The 22925-nt window shown below is 51.3% G+C and overlaps 1 protein-coding gene across 1 annotated transcript in view; it reads right to left on the bottom strand.

Annotated features, from left to right (window-relative positions):
• The window catches only part of LOC144943435 (Krueppel-like factor 7), a 41216-nt gene that overhangs the window by 4515 nt on the left and 13776 nt on the right, over positions 1–22925 (bottom strand). The window contains exon 3 of the mRNA XM_078870849.1: positions 11154–11277. Coding sequence (XP_078726975.1) covers positions 11154–11277 — 124 coding nt within the window. The remainder of the gene's footprint in view (positions 1–11153; positions 11278–22925) is intronic.

Genomic DNA, 22925 nt, shown 5'->3' with positions numbered 1-22925 from the left:
CATTTTGTGTATGTGACGGGTTCATGTGAACCCCTCCAACCTCTAGATGCCACTACATTCACTAAAACATGAAAAACATCACTTTTTTTTTTTATCGGATAATAACCACAACTCGCGGCAACTGAAATGTGAGAGGGGTAAATCATTAAACCCGCACTTTGCAATGCACCGTATTCATACGGATCAAATCACGTAATGTATTCTTGAATCCATGGATCGTCAAAGACAAGGCGAGTCATCGATTCACAGGGGGCCCCGCGAATCATTGCACCCCCAGCAGGAAGGCACCCCCCAGAACCCGGCCTTGACTCTCACGACCGCTCGCACATCTCCGTCAAAAGTGGTGAAGACACCACCTGGAAGAGCTTGGTGTCAGATTGCCGGGTGAGGGTCAGGGAGAGGGGGTGGGGGGTGCATTCATTAGGGGGGGGGCACGGGTGCCACTCACTCCCACGCCCCATCCATCGCAGCCAGGGCCAGTAACGCCCCCAATCCGCTTACAATCCTCGCGAGTGTAATCAATATTCCAATCCGCTGCTACAGCGGCAATTAATGATTCCAGAAACACCACGGGCCCTGGACAAAATCCACCAGAGGCGCCACCAAACCTCCCCCTTCTCCTCGCGAGCCGTGGGGCGGCTTCAAAATGAGCTCCCACCCCACGTCTCCACCCACACCTCTTCGGCAAGGACACATGGACATTGCCAGCGACCCTTTGAAGAATGCAGTCGCTTTTGCCGCCGCTGCTGCTGCTTCTGCTGCTGCTGTTCTCGTGCGAATTTTACCAAGGCGAGTTTCGCGTACGGCAAAAGCTGGCATTTCATCAAAATAAGGTGCTTGCCAATACGCGCTAATCACCGTCACGACCGTTTGATGCATTGGGAACTCCGAATGAGGAGCGAGCACAAATCACGCTAAGCGAGGACCGTTTAGCTCACACTTCAAGTCAGCCCCCCCCCCCCCCCCCCCTTGGCTGTAGCAGCGCGGGCCGAGAGACGTCGCCAACTGCTCGAGCGGCATCAACCCTTGCTCCCGGCTTGTTTGAGAAACTCGGCGGCCGTGGTTTTAGTACCCCCCCCCCCCCCCCAATGCTGCTCAGTTGGCACAGAGCCCAGGGACTCGTCTGCCTCCTCCATTCAGCGAAGAGGCCGGCCCGGGGCGATACAACGGAAGCGTGCACTGGTACGACGCGCATCCCGTCCTCCAGTGATCCACCAACCCCAGCCTCCCACAGCGCAACCAAAGCACCGACTTCACCGCACCTGCCACTTTTGACACAGTACACGCGTTATTTCGTATTTTGTAGCTAATCGTCTCTACGATTGTTATCACCGTTAATGGAAAATTCTTGCAAAAATGTGAAAAGATTTCGGCTATGATCCCTAGAAAAGAAAGATGCTTTACACAGTATACCAGGTACTCATTTGAGACCGAGCCGACCTAGAGGAGGCCCAGTACCGGTTCAGATATTCGTCACTGGTGTTGGCCGTGAGCGGGAATTGAACTCATTTCGCTGGGTTCGTAATGCAGCATAGCGCTAACAATACATAAGAACACACATCCACACAGATCGGCCACATAAGATACGGACATCGTCAGTATTCTCCACTTCCCTATAACCCAATCGACCTTTGCGTCACGCCGAGCAAATGATACCCATTCGGCGATGCATTAGGAAGTGATGCTCGAGCACGCCTGGCAGTTTTTCCATTCAGATTTGACCCTCAATCTGCTACCGGTGTCCACCGCTCTAACATCTTGAAGTGATATTTGCCCCGAAACCATCGCCACGCCACGGCACCACTAATCGTGCTGCCACACGGGATCAGCCACGGCTACTTAAGGGAATTAATAACCCACAGTTTTTTTTCTCGAAAATCGTTTATTGTTATATATATATAAATGTCTCGCAAAATGTATTCCATCCAAGCAAACACGTGACTCGTGCTCGTAAGAAATTTGCCGTAACCCACTTAAAGCGACTGCTTCTGGTCAACAACTACTGCCGTGTTTCTCTGGTCGGCGGAGCGAATGCAGGACCCCCGCGCCGGAACTTACAAACGCTTCCGACGCCGCGCTCTCCCACGACAATCTGACGTCGGCGCCCCAAGCCGTTGCCGTTCTACATGCAGTCCAGCCACGCTCCGATTCTTGCCCCAGACGCTTCAAGAACCACACCTTGACCCCTCGTGCTCTTCATTCCCCACACACCGCCACTCACCCTTCCTTCAATGTTCCTTAACACAGGGTTAGGTATTTGCCTTCTCATAGCATGGCCCTGAAGTTTACCTCGGTAAAGACAAGGATCAAAGATCCCCCGTGTAGCTTTAAAAGACTGTTGGGGCAAGTGCTCTTAGCGAGCACCTATGAAGGCCGGCACGGTACACGAGGGGGTGGGTGGCCAGCACCACGCAGGACCTCCTTTATCTTTTCAGTGGCGATGTTTACACACTGCACTAGGTACTGATTTGAGGCTGAGCTGACCTAGGGAAGTAGGCCCAGGACCAGTTCAGATAATCGTCGCTGGTGTTGGCCATGAGCGGGACTCAAACTCGGGTCACCGAGTTCGGAGCGCAGCGCGCTAACCGCTGCACATAGGTAAGGGACGCCATTGACATGTGTGTTGACCCCGTGACATCAAAACTGTCTTTGATGGCGGCTCCCTTATCATTATGGAGCCAACAGAGCCGAGAAAAGGTTCATTATTTGGCTCAGCCTGGCAAGGCTGCTGTGGGAATCCGAGCCAATGCAACACTCTCTTGCCCAGTTCGTGAATTGGGCTGGCTCACTTTTCGGTGATTGTGGGAAAGAGGGCAAAAGTTTCTTACAACTTGTTTGGAATCCGACTGCCCCAAAGGAGCTCTCTGTGTCAGAGTCAATGCCTTGCCAACATCATAAACTCTTAATGCCCTCCACTAATGTCACTACGGAACGATGCACACTGCACACGCTTGTCTGGCACGGTTACAAAATGTTAATTTCCATTTTTGTGACTTCACAACTATTTCGTTTGCTATTGTTCGAAGAAAAAAAAAGATAATCATCAGCCATGATCCATCCACTGCTGGATGAAGGCCTAACCCAGAGAGCCACCATTGCTCATGGTCTCGCGATGCAACAATGCGTCCGTCTCCTGCGCCAAGGCCGATTTCAATCCGTCCCCATGATGGACGTCCTTTACAAACTCATCCCGACATCCTCTCCTTGTAATGCGGTAGTTTCTAAGGTCCTAATTTAAGAACGCAATCTATAAAACAAACGCATGTTTATTTTTTTGCGATTCACGATCATTTACCAATCTACTCGTATTTCATCAGCTTTAAAAATAAAATAAACACCGCCTCGCATCTCCTGCCCAATCCCCGTGATACACGCCGGGGGCTCGTTCAACAGAAAGAAGAAAAAAAAACGGTCACCTTTTTAACTCCCGATTCCAAATAAATTGGTAACTTATACATGGCAAATTGAAATACAGCAGAAGTGAAATTGCCTGTGGCAAAGGCTCAAAATGACCCAGAGCCTCATCAGCAGTTCCCGCTGAGAGCCACAAAAGCCGCGAAGCCTCCGCTGGTTCGACCGGCCGGCGTGTGATGAGGACATCAGTGGGGGGGGAGGGCATGGGACAAGACACCCATTGCAGTTATTCGTCAGCCATGGTCTATCCACTACTGCATGAAGGCCTCCCCAAAACTGACGGCATCTCTCACGGCTTTGCGATGCAAACAATGCATGAAGACGCTGCATACTTGGCAGGACGCTCATGAAAAAGAGAGCTTTGACTCGCCGAGGCGTTGATGGTGAAAAAAGTGTAAGAATCAAAATGCTCAAATATAAGAGGTAAATTTCACTGCTACATCCCGGTGGTGGTTCAACACCAGTTCAAAAAACACTTTCTGCTGATCATTGCCATGGCCAAGAATTGAACTCAGGCGGTCGGGGTTCATGGCGCAGTAGTTAATAGCTGTGCGACTGCTTCTTAAGGGAAAAAAAAAATAAGGTTATAGGATGAATTTTCCACAAATTCCCGGTGGCTCTTCCCATCCGTGCAATGGCTCAAAGAGGAAGAATCATCGCATGAATAACGGAATTTCACGCAGATAAATTCGGAGGCACAAATAACAGATCGGTTAACAGGTACGTGGACAAGAGGAGTTTTACTGTGCTTGCTTTTTATTTTATGGGACTGGATGAGCCAGCGGGGTCAGAGCAATTTCCAATTTGTTTAACAGTCACAGTTCACACGGGGTCAATGATTCCGATCTCACCGTTGTTGCCCAGAAATTTCTGCGGAGATTTATGAATTCGCTCGAAGGTGGACGTCAAAGAACCCGTGACCTCTTTTGCAAGCACAAATGCTCGTGTGGGGGTTTCATGGTGACATTTCGAAAGTTTTACAACTACCCACAAACCCCCCTGGCTTAATTTTGGCTGGGTCTGTCTGGGCCGGCAACCTGGAAAATATATGTACCCTGCACACCACATCTAGTATACCTTTCGCTATGGCTGTGGCTACTACGAGTCACAAGCAAGCTGCTCCTCTGTCGACCAACACCCGAGAAAAAAGAATATCAGTTAGAAATGAATTCCTGCCCATAACAAAAGGCGTATCACTTTCATTGCTTGTGTAGTAAACGTGTAATAAATCACCCACGCAGTGCATAGGTGAATTGTTACGACGAATCAAGGTTACAATTCAATCATTAATTACTTTCGTTTCCCTTTATCCATCTCATTTGGATAGTTCTCGTATTACCCGTCTCATTTGTAGGACTATACCTGCCCCATTAGCCCCAATGTAACATGAGCACAGCATTTGCACGCACTTAACATAAACAGCATCTCACAAGTGCAATTCCACGCACGTGTCGCGAGCATGAGAATGCATTTGCATCGACGAATCAACACATTTGCACGCCCAGAATTTATTTCAATTGATGATGTCATTTATGTCATTCAAATGCATAAATTGCATTACCGTTATGATGTACCCAACCCGGGGCATGATGATGACGCAACTGATGTGCGTGGACACTGCAAGGGACGTGCATTAAAAGAGAAATGGCCGCTGCCGATGTCTCCTTTGCAAAAGGAGATTATGAATCTCAATGAGGTCTCAAATGGTTAAAAGGCAATTTTAAGAAAAGACTCGGCGTTAACCCGGGGTGACCCTTGGAGAGAAAGCACGCGCGGCGAGAGTAGAGACGGCTGCTGCGGAGGGGTCCTGTGGGGTCCTCGCACAACCACAGCAAATCAGTTGATTACGACGGCGAAAGGGGGGGGGGGAGGGAAAGATTTTTGGAATAAAATGTTTGACCGCGAGAAATTATTTACCGTGGACGCTTTGGCCAAATTGGCTTGGAACTGGCGGTGCGCGCGCATCGCGTTTCAGCCGCGTTCCTTCACGGCACGTTGCGAAATGCGACGAGTTTGCGAGATAATTCGCACCGAGGTGAATCGCACGCGCTCAACGCTCGACGCAAAGATGAACACAAGGAGGGCCCCAACGCCGTTACTGGTCTCTATTAACGCTCCGTTTCGCTCTGCGGACGTTTAGATAATTCTCCGGTTTAAAAAAAAAAAGCCAACATTTTTTTTTCCCCCGAGCGAGATTTTAATATCCGACGGCATGAAAGCTTTCAGGCCAGCGGTTGCGCGGGTTGCAAACCGTCGTGCGCACACATCATTTAAAGGGGGAGGGGGGGGGGAAGCAACAAAAAATAAAACCTCAACGTAATAGCCCCCCTGCTGCTGCCAGCACCACCTCGCGCGCACGAAGGCACACACGCATGCATGCGCGCACACACACGCGCACACAAAAAACTAAGACAAAGATCCCCCGTATAGCCTTAACAGACTGTAGGGGCAAGTGCTGTTAGCGAGCACCTATGAAGGCCGGCACGGCACACGAGGGGGTGGGTGGCCAACACCACGCCCGTCCACCTTTGTCTCCCCAGTGGCGATGTTTACACACCACACCAGGTACTCATTTGAGGCTGAGTCGACCTAGGGGAGGCCCAGGACCGGTTCAGATAATCGTCACCGATGTTGGCCGTGAGCGGGAATCGAACCCGGGTCACCAGGTTCGTAGCGCAGCGCGCTAACCACTACACCACCGCTCCCACACACACGCGCACAAGCACACACGCGCCTTCCCCTTTAACACGTGGCGCCTCACGCGGAGCGACGGTCCAGCGCTCCCCGCCCGCTGCGCTGCAGGGCACGTGGCGTCTAGACGAGCAGCAGATGAGCTTACGGGAGCCGTGCCCACGTGACGGGGGGGTGGCGACGAGCCACCCACCTGCCCCCAACCGCGCCGCAACACCCCCCACCCCGCCCCGCTAAAGGCACGGAGAGCCATCGCTTGCTGCTGCCACCGCCGTCGCCAGAGACTGCCACCCCGCGCCATCGGTGGCCACCAGTCGAAATGCTGCACCTGGGAGGCGGGCGAATGCGGAACACTTTCGGTGGCTCCTAGAAGTTGTTTCAAATTTGTAGGGGGTAAAGGGCCTTCAGTTGTGCCTCCTGCCTTCGGAACTCTGCCCCCAACTGAGTCGATGAGTGGATGGATGGATGAGTGGGTGAGTAGATAATGGAGTGAATGGATGATCGAGTGAGTAGATAATTGAATGAGTGAGCGAGTACGCTAGGTTGCAGTCCTATCAGGAATGCAGCAGACTGTCAAATCTGTTAAGTGAAATGTAAACTCACATTTGTTTGCATCAGCTGATCCTAGAGGTGGTCGATTGGCCAGTGGATTTTTATATTGTCAGAGTTGTAAGGAGCTCTGGGTTGGTCTACAATACATGAACAGCGGCATTACAAAGCATAATATATTGTTTTAGAAATGTCTTTACACATCGAATGGCCATATTTATTTAGGATTTGGACGACGACTCCTCTGTTTTTACCATCATGATACAGGCAATGAATCGCGTGTGTAAGAATCAACGCACGTGTGAACATCTATTTATGCAAATTCAATGTGAATGTTATGCTAATATCACTGTTAGGCTAACGGAATGAACATTGCACAAATGAAACGGTGGAAACTACAGAACTGAGACTTAAAGAAAAAAACAAATCCAAGAATCCTTTAGAATCAAATGTCGGCGCCGATTTTCAACAATTCATTCAAGTGCCAGGATGGTGCAACATTATATCCCAACAATTATCCTGATACTCCAATTAGAATCAGAAATGTATTTATACTTCATATCAGGTCCATAAATTGGTGTAAAGCAGGGGCGATTTCTTCATTAGGGCGATTGGGCGATGCACCACCAATGTCATTCAACCACAGAGTCACGCTAGCCGTCACTGTGCCTCTGGATATAGTCCAATCAGCGTCATGTCACGTTCTGTGGAGTACCGCCTCTTTTTGGGCGATTTCACTCCGGCTGAGAATCGCCCCGAGTGGCCCCATAGACTTACATTCAAAGATGTTTTTTTTCTAACGGGGGCGCTGCAATGCATTCTCTATGGCTTCCGGGAGGGCTCGCCCTAACGTGCTTACGTCATCATACGTGCTTACGTCATCATACGTAAGCACGTTTCATCCAACAATATAATTTGTCGCCACCTAGTGGAATCTTTAATAAAATAAACTTGAGTGGTTTGTTTTAATAGTGAGTATAGAAACAAACAAGATGTATTGTAAGAGTCACTTTATTTTGCATTAATATTAAAGAAGTGAAGTTGCCTTTACATGCTTAAGCTGTTAATTTATCCATTGCATGGGTGGACCTTATCCTCATCAATCATCCAGACATTTGGCCCCCCCCTGAGAGATTTTGCAGGAGCCGCCACTGGTGTAAAGGACAGAGGTGATTATGCAAATGACCCCACCTCAACGATGTAACGGATCGTCCAGAAACAAGCTCACACATTGCAACCCAGCAATGAATTATCTTTTGTTAATTGTGATAAATACAGCTCCTCCAGTGGCGTCAGGGGTGGCGGTGAAGCCACCGCCTTCAGCGGAACCACATACAAATGGGAGACAACCGATTCCTTCGCGCAAAATCCGCAGCATGGCGTCAGGAAGCCGACAATGTTCACATCGAAGCATCGTGGCGGCAACAGCAGACCGTCGCTACGAGCGCCTTGGACCCCGCGGTGGCCACAATTCTCCCCATGCAAGAGGGAAAATCCAGCGGGTCTTCCGTTCAGCAGCTGCGCTACAAAAACCCGGTCTGAGCGCGAGCTCCCTCATGCCGGAAATCAGAGCCAAGTTGCGTGGCCCGCCGACGGCACGGGGGGCCACGCTGGCCAGACTCGGCACGCCATCCGGCAGCGGCAGCCTGGCAACCCGGCCGCCGGTGAGTAATTGCGGTGCTAACCAGGACTAGGAGGGGGGTGGGAGAGGTGGGGGCGAGCGAGCACAGCAAGGCAAAATTTTATCTTAACCGGGCCCGTCAGCCCGAGGCCATTACCGCCAGCCCGTTAACGTGGATTTGGAGAAACGCTTCTGAGGCGAGCTCTTAATTAAGGGGTGGTGGGCGGGGAGCGTGGGGGGAGGCCGGGGGGGGGAGTGCGGGGGGAGCGTGGGGTGGAGAGCGGCGCTGGTTTTCTGCCACCACCCCACCGCCGTCGCCCGCCACCGCCTGCGCCTTCTGGCACGTCGCTCACTCCGCACGACTCCCAGCGCGCAGAGCGGCCCGGCAGTCCCCATTGGAGAGGGTGTTGATTGACTTTGGGTGAGTGGGCAGGGATGGTGGGCAAGGCAGGTGGGCAGAGCTGGTGGGCAAGGCAGGTGGGCAAGGCCGGAGGGCCTGCTCACCAAGCAAGGGCTCAGGTGCCAGCAGTTCTCAAATTGTTGCGCTATTAGGCACAAGTAGGCGAACAGAAGGCAAATGCTCTTGCGATCGCCTTAATTAGCATTCGCGTTTACAGCTGTCTCGCACACTCAAGGCAGCCACTGGGACATTCCGCGCGTTGAACTTTGAGCCCGTGAGCGCTATTTTGACCACAAAAGCTGAGCATCGGTGCAGTCACTTTAAAGTGCACGTGAGCCTGGTTCCTACTGCGTTCATAAAGAGGTTATACAAATGTTTGTCTAAAACACTCACACGTTTTTGAATCAAATCACACTTTCGGCATTACGTCATGAGATGGAGAAATTTACACTCAGAACGCCGCAGCTAGCAGTGCATCACCCTGTGCCAGGAAATGGACCCAGACAATGGCGTCCCAGAGCTCCTTCTGAAGTCACTTCAGTTGACCCCTTTTTCCGCACTCAAGCAGACGCAACATTTAACTCCCCAACAGACCGAGTTTCCCAGATATCAATCAATGCAAAACATATTTGCACATCACAGCTGCAGTAAGCCAAATTAAGCGGAAACCCGTGTTTTTGTGCGCAGTCATTGGCGTCCAACGACCGCACCTCCGATTGGCACGGTTGGCAACGTACGGCGCAAAAGAAGTTCAACATACGTACGTTCATCAGGCTGGGGACAATCGGTGCGAGACGTTTAAGAACGTGGTGTAATCAGCCGGCTGCCCACATTTCGACCGAGGATGGCAGCGGTGCCAGCTCAGTGCCCTGACCTCTGCGTGACCCACCCACCTCTACATTTTTTTTTAAACCTAAACACTTGAGATTCCCCGAGCGGCTACTGTGATAATAATAATAATGATATATTTATCCTTCAAGCAAGACCTAACAGGTTTGCGTTTGACTCAAAATCCCAGGCTTTCTTAAAAACAATTAACAGCCCAACAGTGAAGCGAAAGCTGTTTATAGACCCACTGTAAATGCATATTGGTAACACCGCCGTGCCCCTAAGCACCGAGAGCCTCTGGCCCGAAAGACTTTCAGCCGATGCGCCCAAAATACCCAAGAAGCCAAAAAAGGACACCTCAGTTGTGAACTCTTCAAAGCGAGGTTCAGAGCCTTGCGCTCACAGTGCCGTTTTATGTATGGTCTAGAGAGGAGGGGGGGGGATTTGCCTCTTTGCTTTGGCAAAAAAGTGCCAGCTGTTGTTCTTAACACTTTCCTTGCCACTGTGATAAGAGCCCCCCCGCCCCCCTCCCACCAGAAGCACGACAATCGACAGGGGCTCAGTGCCTTGAGCCGCAGGGCAAGCACACATCTTCAGATTGCTGCTGGCTAAACCAGAAGCCTCCAGGTGACATCTAAAATAAATATATATAGAAACTAATTTCTGATCCACGAAAGCGGCCTTAAAAACCACACTCCTGGAACCGAGCCTCAAGCCAGCGAACCTGAAAAGAAAAAAACGTGGCCTTGCATTCCCGCAGCCCAAGGATAAAATCCACTCTCATCCCGCAAATCTGAAGTTGGATTTTGTTTGTTATTGTTTTATCTTCTCCCTCTCCTACCCCACCCGCTCCTCCGACTCCATCGGACGACGCCGGCTCGCAGCGCCAGAGGATGACGTAACGCCGACCGGCTCAGCCAAACCACCCATCCCCCCCCACCCCATCCCCCCCCACCTCCACTCCATCCCCCCCCACCCCACTCCCCCCACCTCCACTCCATCCCCCCCACCCCACTCCCCCCACCTCCACCCATCCCCCCCACCCCACTCCCCCCACCTCCCCCACTCTGCCAACCGCGTGGCTCCGCGACTTCGTCTCTTCGCTCCTTTTTGAGATCACCGCTCGAATGGGGGGCTAGAGGGGGCAGAGCCACCCCCTCCTTCTTCTGAAGGTTCTACCCACCACGCCGCCGCCCCCCCCCCCCCCCCCGATACATTCTTATAGTTAAGTGAAATAGTCTAGGTACAAAATTTATCACCAGTGCCGGCTTTTCTTCAAAGTTTGCCAGACACCTAAAGCTATCAACGCAATTGACGCCCGTGCATGTCCGGTCTCCACAGCGTACCGAATCATTACTCCTCCGAGTGTTTAAAATGTGCTTCAACATCTTCCCCGTATTCCACGAGCCCGTGTCGCAGGGGTCAAGTGGAGGTGAGGTCACCGCCCCGCGTCCGAAGAGACACAGGTTGGAGGTGAAATCACCGCTGATGGGAGATATCCATTGTTTGTTGACAAGGGGGTAGGTGCCACCCACCCACCCACCCCCTTGAGATGTTGTACGTCCCCTTCCCCCCCACCGCCCCCTCCTCCCCCAGATTTGACAAGGTCACGTGCTGCAGAGGGGTTGTCGTCGGCGGGGGCGTGCATACCTGTCGCAGTGGTTGCACTTGAAGGGCTTGGCGCCCGTGTGTTTGCGGTAGTGTCGCGTGAGCTCGTCGCTGCGCGCGAACCGCCACTCGCAGCCGACCCACGAGCACTTGTACGGCTTCTCTCCTGCGGGGAGGGCACAACGACAGGCGTCAGCGACGCCGGCACTGAAAAAGCCCGGAAGAACATCGTTGCAACCGGCACTGCCGTCGTGATCGTCGCCGTCGTCGTCAGCAGCAGCAGCATTAAGACGTGCAACAAAACATCGAAAGATCATCAGGACAGCATTACGAACGCACACATCACTCCAACAATCCATTCCCTTCACTGGCTCGAAATTTCAGTTGAGGTTCAAATTCAGGATTGAACTCCTCCCCATGGTCTCACCCCGGGCTTGTCCTCTCTCCCTGCTCATCCCACTCTACTCCCCTCCGCGCACTGCACTCCAGCAAGCAAGGCTTTCTACAGAAGCCCCCGGTCAACATTGGCTCAGTGGGTGGTCACTCACTCTCCTCTGGTGCCCCCACATCAATAAAACTCCCTTCCCCCCCCCCAGCCATCCGTGCTGTTCACTCCCCGCCCCTGGTGAAGTCCACTTTTATCTCTGCCTATCGCCGACTTCCTCCCTATGTGAAACAAATTGTCACCAATCTTCTCCCACGGCGTCTTGAGATGTGGTTGCACTCAGATGCGATGTGAACACACATTGTATCGGTTGTAACAATTTGTCCGAGCAAGGCCTATGCTGTGCCCCCCCTCCAATAATAGGCTTCAAGCATCCGACTGCCTACTCCCTGTGGGGGATCCCCATAGCTACTTCCACCGCCCCCCCCCCCTTCTAACTTATAAATAATTCAATCCCACATGCTTGGTAAGAGTGGGTTATTTCCGTTACCTGCTCTGTGTGTTTACACGAGGCGGCGAATGATCCACCGCCTCCTCAATTAAACGACATTTCTGGGAGCACACACGCGCATCAAATTGCGCACGCGCAGATCGATTGCAATACGGTACTGTACTTATGTTTGGTGTACTGTACGCGTAGCATCGGTGTCGTGCGACGCGACGCATTCACCGCTTCGACAAAACAAGACCCGATTCGCGATTCAAGCCGCGACCGCAAACATCATCAGCCCCACTCCGGTCGACACGCAGATCACAAAGTAAGCCACAGAGCCGCTCTGTCAGCATCAGAGATGGGCCACCGATCATCTCTGGGAGTGCAGCGAGTACAATTCAGCCCACGCTCTCTGGACGGACGCACGCACGCGACTGGGTCAGAGAGCGGAGCGTGGAGAAGACAGAGGGGGGTAAATTAAATAATCAAATAACCCTGCGGTACGTGAAAGCACCGGATGTCTTGTGCACTTTGCTACCAGAAACCAATCTTGTTCTGCTGACCGCAGGAGCCGCCTGCGCTGCATGTAGAAGGACTCCCCGAGCATCCGCGCTACCGCCGGAACCATCAGTCACACGTGGCGGACGGCATCCGATAAGACCGGCTCTGCACCCTTTTGTCAATTCACCACTTGGGTTCCATGGTGCTGAGATGTTAACTACCTCGCCTGGTGTACAGGAGGTCGTGGGTTCGATGCCGACCCCGACACCTGCTGAGTTGGCGTATCTCTCTCTCTCTCCGCGTGGTCGCGTGGATTTTTCTCCAGATCCCCCGGTTTTTCCCTCCACATTTAAAAACTGTGCGTGTTTAGAGTATTTGGCTGCTAAAAATAGTCCACACGATAAGCCACTTCGTTGAGCTATATTTTGTGGCCAGGTCACTTCTGAAAAAGAGCTACATGGCTCCGTAGGCCTTACCTGGTAAAAAAATAAAATACTGGATGCAGGCTTCCTCTCATGCCATGTCGCGGGGGGTTTCTTCACCACACTTCACCAGATCTGGATCCGATATCACCGCTGATGTTAGCCATGACCGGGATTTGAAGTCAGGTCGTCGGGTTCACAGAGGTGCACTCGCCAAAACGCTGCCGTTCCACTCCCATCACCGATTTACACAACTGTCGCATCATATTCAACGTGCGTACTATTTACACCAATGGCAAACGCGAACATATTTCCCGCATGCACACACTGACGCGTGTTTCACAGCAGCTGCGAAAGAACCGTACGAGGAGGCCTAATGAACGGACCGATCAGTATCATCATTATTATTATTTCCCAGAGCGAGCACGTGCAGGGAGCGCGTAAATCTCTCGCTGATAATCACCGGACGCGACCGCGCGCGCTGGCAGCGTCTCCGTACCAAGACCGACAACCGGCCCCGTGGACACAAATGAGGGCCGCACGTCACACCGCTGGTGGAAGGGGGGGCACGTTTCTGCACCACGTCCATAAACCGCTACGACCGCCGACGCCAAACCTCGGCCAACATCAGTGGCGGATATTTAAAACTGACACTGAGCCCTCTGCTAGATCCATCCAGCCGTAAATGACCCACGGGGTCGGGAGACAAAGGCCGTTCACTCTCTAACCCCCGCCCCTCACCCGCGCCCCCAACAACTCAAACTCAAATCACAACTCTCACCGTCAGCTGACAGCTCCACGCAGGACTTCAATCGCGTTGCAGCAAATAAATAACCTCTATGAGAAAGTAACACATCAAGCCAATGAGCTGTCACTTTGCTGGTCTTCTTAAGACTCGGCTTCCTGGCTCGCGGGATGAAGAGCAGCCCATTGCATATACAGTACAACATTTCTCAGCACTTTGTCAATCCACTGCTGGATGAAGGTCTCGGGCCCATGCGATGTCAGTCATGGGGGTTGCTAGACCATACTCCGCCATGCTGGTCAGTGCGCGTCGGCAAATGGTTCAGGCTTCACCAATGTTCGTTAGCCGTCGCTGGGAATCTAACTCGAGTTATCGCTAGGTTTGTAGGGCAGCGCGTTAACCAATGCGCGGACGCTCCACCCCACAAAACATTGCAACATTAAACGTTGGAAAACATCAACTCGAGGATATACAGCCAGACCACTTAAATACAGCCAGACCACTTAAATACAGCCAGACCACAGAAACACTGCAACCAAAAGTATCCCAGCCACACCACAGAAACACAGACACAGAAACACAGAAACACTAACACAGCATCACTACAGAAACACTGCCACACCACAGTAACACCGCCACACCAATGCATATGCACTGTGAGCTCAAGAACCGATCACTATCGATGACTCCAGGCACTGCTCCACCCCTCATTGGAAGCGTAGTCGGGGTGGCAGCGTCAATTAATGGGAACATCTGGTCCTCCCAGTAATACAACTCCACACTTCAATCGCAACAGCCATAACCGACATGTGACACCATTAACACGGCCCAGCCACTACTAGCAATCATGGCCCTTATGTTGTTTTTATCTATTTCGTAATGTGGAAATAATTTGACTTTTTTACTTTACATTACGGGATGTTGCCACAGCAGCAGCTGTTGGCAAGCTATGGAACAAAGATGGTGACCGCATCGCGCGCTTTCAGATGCGCTTCTGCGGTCGTCTGGAATGCTCTTCCTTTCGATATGAGAAAGCAAATGGAGCTATGCAATTTTAAATCGTCCAGATTGACGAACTCATTTCTTTAGAACTGCTTTTAGCATTTCGTTTGGTGTCCTTCCTCCCACAGCTGCGATTAGCACGGTTGGTCACGTACGGTGCGAAAGAAGTTCAACGTACATACGTACAGTGGACTGGACTTGCTATCCAGAGGTCACCACCAGCTTCTCAAATCTCCTCCACCCACCCTCTGTCCAGCTAGCAGGGTGGACAGAGGTCGGCAGGTGGCATGTGGCGGGGTAAAGTGTGGGTACTCTTGCCTCCTTAAGACGTCTGGGTGGCATGGAAGAGTAGGCCAAATACACCCCCTCGAGGGGCTCTCTGGAGCGCCATCGAGCGGGAGGGAGGGCCCTTTGGCCAGTAGCGGCGTGACCAAGCACTTTTGGGGACTGCACCTTGACCAACGCTTTTGGCATTCACGGTCACGTTTTTTTTTTGGTTAAGATCGCGGAGACGTAAAACGTGTCGTAAAAGCCACCTCCGCCCGACACAGCCAAACAGCCAATCGGTAAGGTTTTAGTCACGTGAACAAAACGTGCCGATGCGTTTTCAGCAGGCCTGCGTGTTGGACAGCGAACCCACAACATTTACCATCTAGAAGAGTAGGGCATTTTCGCTGGCGATTACAACCAGCATCATTACAATACTCGCGCACCTTCTGCATTATAATTGCACAGCCAAGGTTCCATCGTGGCCCCCCCACCTCCCCTCCACCAACGAACGTTATAATTGGACGCAGCCATATTTGGACGGTGGTTAATAATAATAAAAAAAATACCAACACGACAGAATGTCTATTCATTAAAAAATAATCTCATAAATGATTCCCATAACGCTTACACACGGGGAAGACAGCAATTACACGTGGCAGTAAAGCAGCCCGTGCCGCCGCCGCCGCTGCACGCGCTGCAGTCCATTCATGATTTTTTTTTACTTTCGAGGCAATTTATCGTGAGTTACGGCCAAGGCTCGATCATTACAGTCGCCCGGCTCTCGTATAAGAAGGTCGGTGAGCAGCGTCGCTCGCAGGAGCAGATTTTAGGTTCCCGCGAACTGCCCGCGGTTGGTTTTCAGGCCTAGAGGGAAGTTAATCGAACTCCAGAGATTCCCTGCAGTCCGAGTGTGGACAACAACAACAACGAATCCATTATCCCAGCAAATCGGAAAGTGGCACCTTTCGGATAAAGCTCCTGCAGAAGGCAACGCGCCAAAAAGACACGTGGGTGTGCCGTACGCAGCTGCATTCACGTTCAGTCACCCCGTCGGTTTGTCATCTCGAGGTATGTTCCATTCTTTGAGGGACCCCGTGTGACATCATGTACAGCCCATTTTGGTCAATCCACGGCTGGATGACGGCCTACCCACGCCGTGTGGGTCGCAGGCGGATATTTGATCAAATTTCACACGCGGGCCCGTCAGTGCAGTTTGGTTAAGGTGGGGGGAAAATAGACATGGCAGCATAGAGGTGCAGTACAACAATGGATTTGGCTGCATAGCCCTCTGCTGCCCAACACGTAGCCCGGCAACCTACAACACCTATTATGGATGTTGGTTGCTCATCCAAGCACTATGCAGGCCCAAAGCCTGCTTAGCTCCATATATCCTACAAGACCTGGGTGCATTCAGAAATCTATATATATAAAATCGCAAATCTGTCTGTCTGTCTGTGTGTGTGTCGCCGGACCATACGCAGTTTCATTGGACGGCGGTTGCCCCTGGCAACGGGTAGCGACGCATTCGCTGCCGGGTGGACGCCATTTTTAATTCCCGTTAAAAATATGCGCACGCATTTGTCGTATAAACTCGATATACCCAGCGTTGCCCGGGGGGAAAATACATTTAAAATCTTATGAAAACTTTCAAACATTACATACCAATGAAAAAACAACTGTGTAATTACTTTTAAACCCGACGCGCCAAAAATCGATTCTCTGAATCGCGCAAAGGAATCGAAGGTTGCAGATTCCTTTACATTCGGACGATTCCCGTGTACTATAAGTTGCTTAAAGTCGATATAAACTGCTACGAACGGGAAATATCCGGCGTTGACCGGGGCAAAAATGTAATTAAAAACTCCTGAAAAAATAAAAAAACAATGAAAATGAAACTCTATCATTCAAAATGTAAACCCCCAACATGCCAGGAATCGATTCTTTGAATCGCACAAAGGACTAATCGAAGGTTGTAAATTACTTTAAGATCGTGCTTCCTGTTTAATATAAGTTGCTTATAGAGTTGATATAAACTGCTACGAATGGGAAATATCCGGCGTTGACTGGGGCAAAAATATAATGGTGAGGGCGGTTGTGAGTGGCGATTGTGAGTGGTGATTAGTGAGTGGTGAGGGGAGGTTGAGTGGTGACGGTGAGTGGTGAGGGTGAGTGGTGAGTGGTGATTGGTGAGGGTGTGATTGGTGAGGATGAGTGGTGAGGGAGAGTGGTGAGGGAGAGTGGTGAGGGAGAGTGGTGAGGGAGAGTGGTGAGGGTGAATGGTGAGGGTGTGATTGGTGAGGATGAGTGGTGAGGGAGAGTGGTGAGGGAGAGTGGTGAGGGAGAATGGTGAGGGTGAGTGGTGAGGGTGAGTGGTGAGGGTGAGTGGTGAGTGGTGATTGGTGAGGGTGTGATTGGTGAGGATGAGTGGTGAGGGAGAGTGGTGAGGGAGAGTGGTGAGGGAGAGTGGCGAGGGAGAATGGTGAGGGTGAATGGTGAGGGTGAGTGGTGAGTGGTGAGGGTGAGTGGTGAGTGGTGATTGGTGAGGGTGTGATTGGTGAGGATGAGTGGTGAGGGAGAGTGGTGAGGGAGAGTGGTGAGGGAGAGTGGTGAGGGAGAATGGTGAGGGTGAATGGTGAGGGTGAGTGGTGAGTGTTGAGGGTGAGTGGTGAGCGCGTGTATGTGTACCTATGGACGGGGGGCACGTGTGTGGGGCGAGCGGTAGTGTAGAGGTTAGTGCGCTGCGCTATGAACTCGGCGACCCGAGTTCGATTCCCACTTACTACCACCACCTGTGACGATCATTTGAACCGGTCCTGGGCCTCCCCTAGGTCGACTCAGCCTCAAACGAGTAACCGTGGTGTGAACATCGCCACTGGGGAGACAAAGACGGCCGGGCGTCGAGAATCCAAGTCCCGGGCGAAGCCGGGTAGTAAAGCTAGTATGTTGTATAAAAACGTATTCTACACTGTTGTAGAGATTACTTAGTCATAAAATAGACAAAGAAAATATACATACGTTCCGTATCTCCCACATTATTTTTGTCTTAGCCATGAGCCTCTTGGTCTTACAGGCTTGTGATGTTTAAAAATATAAACTCTGGATGAGAGAGACCCGACTGCTAATAAGACCCAAAAGGTTAAAACAAGTCCACAGTTTGGCCGATTAATCAAATACTGCATGGTGACTACAAATCTCGAAAGCCAGAAGAATGTTTTTTTTATGCTAAGAAAATGAACAGTGATGCAGAGGTGTAGTGGTTATCGGACTGCACTGTGAACCCAATGACCCGAGTTTGAATCACAGCCATGGCCAACATCAGTCGCCAGCGATTCATGAACCGATTCTGGGCTGCCTCTTTCATAAACCCACACTAACCAGCGTGGCGAAGTATGGTCAACCAACCCTGATGACCGAAGGCAGCCTCCATCCAGCAGTGGATTGATGAAGGCCTTTACAGGAAATTGAGGTCTGCTTGGTTTATAACTAAATAAATAATCAGAAAAGCCTCCTTAATATACGTCTCTGCACATAAAACGTTTTAGGTATATCTTACGTAACTTATCAGCTGCACGAGCTTCTGCGAGTGCATAATTTCAGCAGCATTGATTCAAGCAAACTCTGGACCAGTTTCGACATACAGCATCTCATCAGCACAATCACGCGTGCCTGAATCAATGTTGATCAACAACCAATCTTACAGACAAGGGCCCTCCCTCTCTTTTTGCAACACGTCTGCAAAATTATCCAGGTAAACGTCACTCAAAATTATCATTCGCATCATGGTGGAGACCAGCAGGCAATGTCTCCTTCATATATATATGGAGGCTATTATTTTTAGTTGTCTGTTTGTTGTATGATCAGAATCCGACGGTGTTCATGTTATCTAAAGAATATTGCCTCCCAGGTCTCGTCTCTTAGGAAATAACCCCCCACCCCCCCCCCCCCCCCAATGTCAGCGGAGATATTTTCTGATGTACTTCAACACATCTCGACCTTTAGCACCACGTCAAACTTTAACCTCTAAGCCCCCCCTCTCTCTCACTTCCTGCCACGGTCACTGGAGGCGGCTTTGCATTCCGGGCAGAACCTGTCTCGGAACATGCGTGTCCAGAACCGAGTCTGTCACGATAATGTCCCCGTGTACATTGAACTTCATTCGTACTGCACGTAGCCAACCGTGCTTATAGGAGGAAGGACAAACTAAACGCAAAAATCAGTTCTAAAGAAGAGCCCTTTGTCTGTATTATTGTATAATACTGTGATATTCTATTGCAACAATGCAGTCACGTGATGAAGAGCCTTTTGAGATCCCACTGCTGGATGAAGGCCTCCCGTTAGTAGGTTGTTTGAATTTACTTGACCAGGCTGATCAGCGTTGATTGGTAAAGTTCAGATATGAATTGCAATTGATGTTGGCCATCAACGAAAAATCTAATTCAGGTGACCACTTTCATTTCGCAGTCTGCTGACCATTAAGGCCGGAATAATAATTTACATTCCGTGCTCATGCTACTGTTGGATGAAGAGCGACACATGCCATGTGCAAGAGTGATCTGGGGTCAACAAAATGTCAAAACCATCAAGAGTCAAGAGTGGGTTTGTTAAGGACGTGGCCCAGGACCGGGGTTTAGAAATCACCGACCACCGATGTCGGCCCTGGTCAGGAATCGAACTCGGGCCTTTCGGGTTCACAGTGCGGCACGTGAATAACTGCGCCACGCAGTCAGTGGGGGCAAACGTGTCCAGCGTGGGCCCTGGCGCAAGGAACAAAATGGGGCGCCCAAGCATTGTAATCACCCCCGCCCCCCCTCCGGCCCTGTACAATCGCACCACCTGTACACTTGGCAGCAGCCAGGGCCACTGGTGCCACGTGCAGTTCGAATTAGCCGCACGGCACTTTGCGTCCAAGTCAGCGGGGGGGGGGGGGGGTGCTGGATTTGTTGAAAGTAATCCAACCACTCCGCACTTAGCACGGAGACAGTCGACGTGTTCCAACAGTTTTGAAAAGCAACAGAAAGAACGACCGACGCACGCAACGCGATCGCGCTACGGGGAATCAGAACAAAAAAAGCAAACGCAGAGGCCAAATAAATAAATAAGCCCCCCGTCCCAGGTGCGTGCTGTAAAGTACTGGAGGAGCGCTGCAACGGCTGCTCGGAAGCCAGATCCATTTTTGAACAACAAGACCATCGTATCGATCGAAATGCTGGAGGGCTGTAGAGCTCAGGGGACACGGGAAAGCTTGCGAGGGGCGGGCGGGACGGGCGGACGGGCGGGCAGGCGGGCGGGCGGCGTGGAGGCCCAGGGGTGGAAGGGCACGCGCAGCCGTCCCAGCGCAAGCCGCCAGTGGACGCGCGAGATCTTAACGACGACGGCAAAGCAGACAAACAATGAAAACATTCAAGCGGATATCACGAAGCTGCGCTCCCAGTCCCCTGCTGCTGCTGCTGATGATGATGACGACGATTTTTGCTGCTGCTGCTGCTCCCTGCTCCTAAAGAAATAATAATCTCGCCTCACGCTTTTCCTTCTTCCCCCCCCCCCTACACACCAGCCACCTCGCCTCCCCTCGACCCCCCCCCCCGCCCTCTCTCCCCCTCGCTCTGCCGCCCCACGACAAACCCCAGCCCCCCCCCCACAAACAGCGCAGAGCGCTCTGTGCGGGATCGAGACAAGAGTCTTCCAACGCCGAACCATGCTCGCTCGGCTGCCTCACGATTAAAAACCGCCAATCCCCACATCGAAAGCGTCGTGGTCTCTCTCGTTCTCTTTGTTTCCCTTTTCGTTTCTTTTTCCCTTTTCCCCCACGGTGAAGTAAATTAAAAATGGCTATCTTACATGTCTCCGCTAATGGCTTTTTTTTTACGGCGTAGGCTTTTTAAAAATATATATATACTTTAGTTTTGAGAGATATTAATGGTCACTGAGTAGGGTGCCCAGGTCACAATAAGGCGATAGCAATTACAATTACGTGGACATTCTGATAATAATGAAGCAGTAATGATACAGCAGGAAGAATAACTCTTACGTATAGACATTTACAACCACATTAATTTTGAATGCTGCATATGGTTGGAGCGGTGGCACAGTGGTTAGCATATTGCACGATGAACCCAGCGACCCGAGTGTGATTAGAAACATGCGCTTAAGAGTATTTGGCTCCTATACATTTCCAAATAAGCCACATCGTTGAGCTATCATTTGTGGCCAGGTCACTTCTGAAAAATAACGAATAGGTCATTGGCTTTTACCTGGTAAAATAAAAGGTGTTGAGTTTATTTCTCGTGACTTGCTCATCTTTCCTATGCTCTGCACTCCCATCGTCTTTTCTTGTATTGTTTGTCGTTGCGACTGGCTGACCCACGCCCAACTGGACCATCTGTTTAAAAAGAAGATTCTGGATCAAGAACATGGCGTGGTGAAGTGTGGTTATAAAAATAATCAGTAAAAAAAATTATCAAGTAAAAATAATCAATTAAAAATAATCAACCCTCACCGCCGCCATTGCGGGAAAGCAAACGAGCGCTGGTAGCCTTCATCCAGCGTCGGTTTGTCAATCAGCTGTAAATATTTTTTTTCAAAACCCACGAGAGACGCATTAACATAAAGCGTTGTGCTTCAAACTGCGAGTCGTGCGAGATAAGCGACACAAAGTGGAGTGGTGCAAACGGAGACGAATACAAAGGGAGAAAATAATCATTGTTACATAGATTCACACGTGTGGTGGATTAAAAAGAAATCGAATTAACCTACACGAGCCATTTCCCATGAAGAAACAATGAAAGATCATACAACACAAAATTGGATTTATGCAGCATCAAAACCTCCAGCCGCACGTCGCTGCTGTGCAGAAGTGGGACGCGTGCCGTAACGCGTTCAAATATTACGACGAAAATAGCAAGTCTAATTAATATACGCCTATTTAAATACCAACCCGAAACGAATTTCTTGTTGTAACATTTCGTCTCATTCTCAAAGACAGAGACCCCCCCCCCGCCCCTCGTCAGCAGCCACCCACGTCACGATGTTTACCGCAAACCGCATCGGGCACTCATTTGAGGCCGAGTAGATCTAGGGGAGGGACCAGGACCGGCTCAGATAACCGTCACTGGTGTTTGGTGGCCGTGAGAAATGCAGTTATTTGCTCCGCATATACATCAGCCGTACGGAGGAGGGGGAGGAGGAGGAGCGGGAATCGAACTCGGGTCCGCCGGGTTCGCAGTGCAACGTGCTAACCGATGCGCCACCGCTCCCCACCACCACCGCCACCACAACAACAACAACAAACACGCGACACCTGCCACCACACACTGTACGTGCCGCCTTCACGGAATCCTTCAACACAAACGTCGCGAGAAGCAGAACGCAACAGAGCCGTGGTCCCTCCGGGGGGCGGCTGTTCTAAACGAGTCCCCTCCGCCGGGACCGCCTGCCTTGCTCAACGCAGGAAACCTTCACGCAGCCAGCCACCACGGCCACCGCCACCGCCACGCTGTGCAAAACGCTTGCACCACCCCCCACCCCGTGCCTTCGTACCAAGCCCGCTCCTCCCCCCCCTCGATCTCCATCCACCCCCCCTCCAACCCCCTCCCCCCTCTGATGTCTCCCACCTTCTACGGATTTTAGCAACCAGCTCCGAGAGAAACCTTTTTGCGGCATCACCCATTCCATTTGCCCGAATCCTCAGACTCAAGATGCCCCCCCCCCCGTATAAGCATTCAACAGGCGGTTTGGGGCAAGTGCTGTATGGAGCGAGCACCCGCCCGGGTCCCCCGCACGCACACGAGCGTCACCCACTGACCCAGCCATTCATAACCCGACCTTCTCTTCGTTTTCAAGTCGGGATTCAGTAGGCGGGGGGGGGGGCTTATGGCGGTGGCTGTTAACACGCACGGGCTGAGAAATACTTCAACGTCGTCATAACCAATCAACGCTGCCTAATAGCCGAACAAATATGAATGACATCAATGGTAATGTTCGGCCCTTTGTCACTCCA

This window comes from Lampetra fluviatilis, chromosome 31, assembly GCF_964198595.1.
Source record: "Lampetra fluviatilis chromosome 31, kcLamFluv1.1, whole genome shotgun sequence".
NCBI lineage: Eukaryota > Metazoa > Chordata > Hyperoartia > Petromyzontiformes > Petromyzontidae > Lampetra > Lampetra fluviatilis.
The sequence above is the reverse complement of the archived record's forward strand: the minus strand, read 5'-3'. Positions and strand labels throughout refer to the sequence as shown.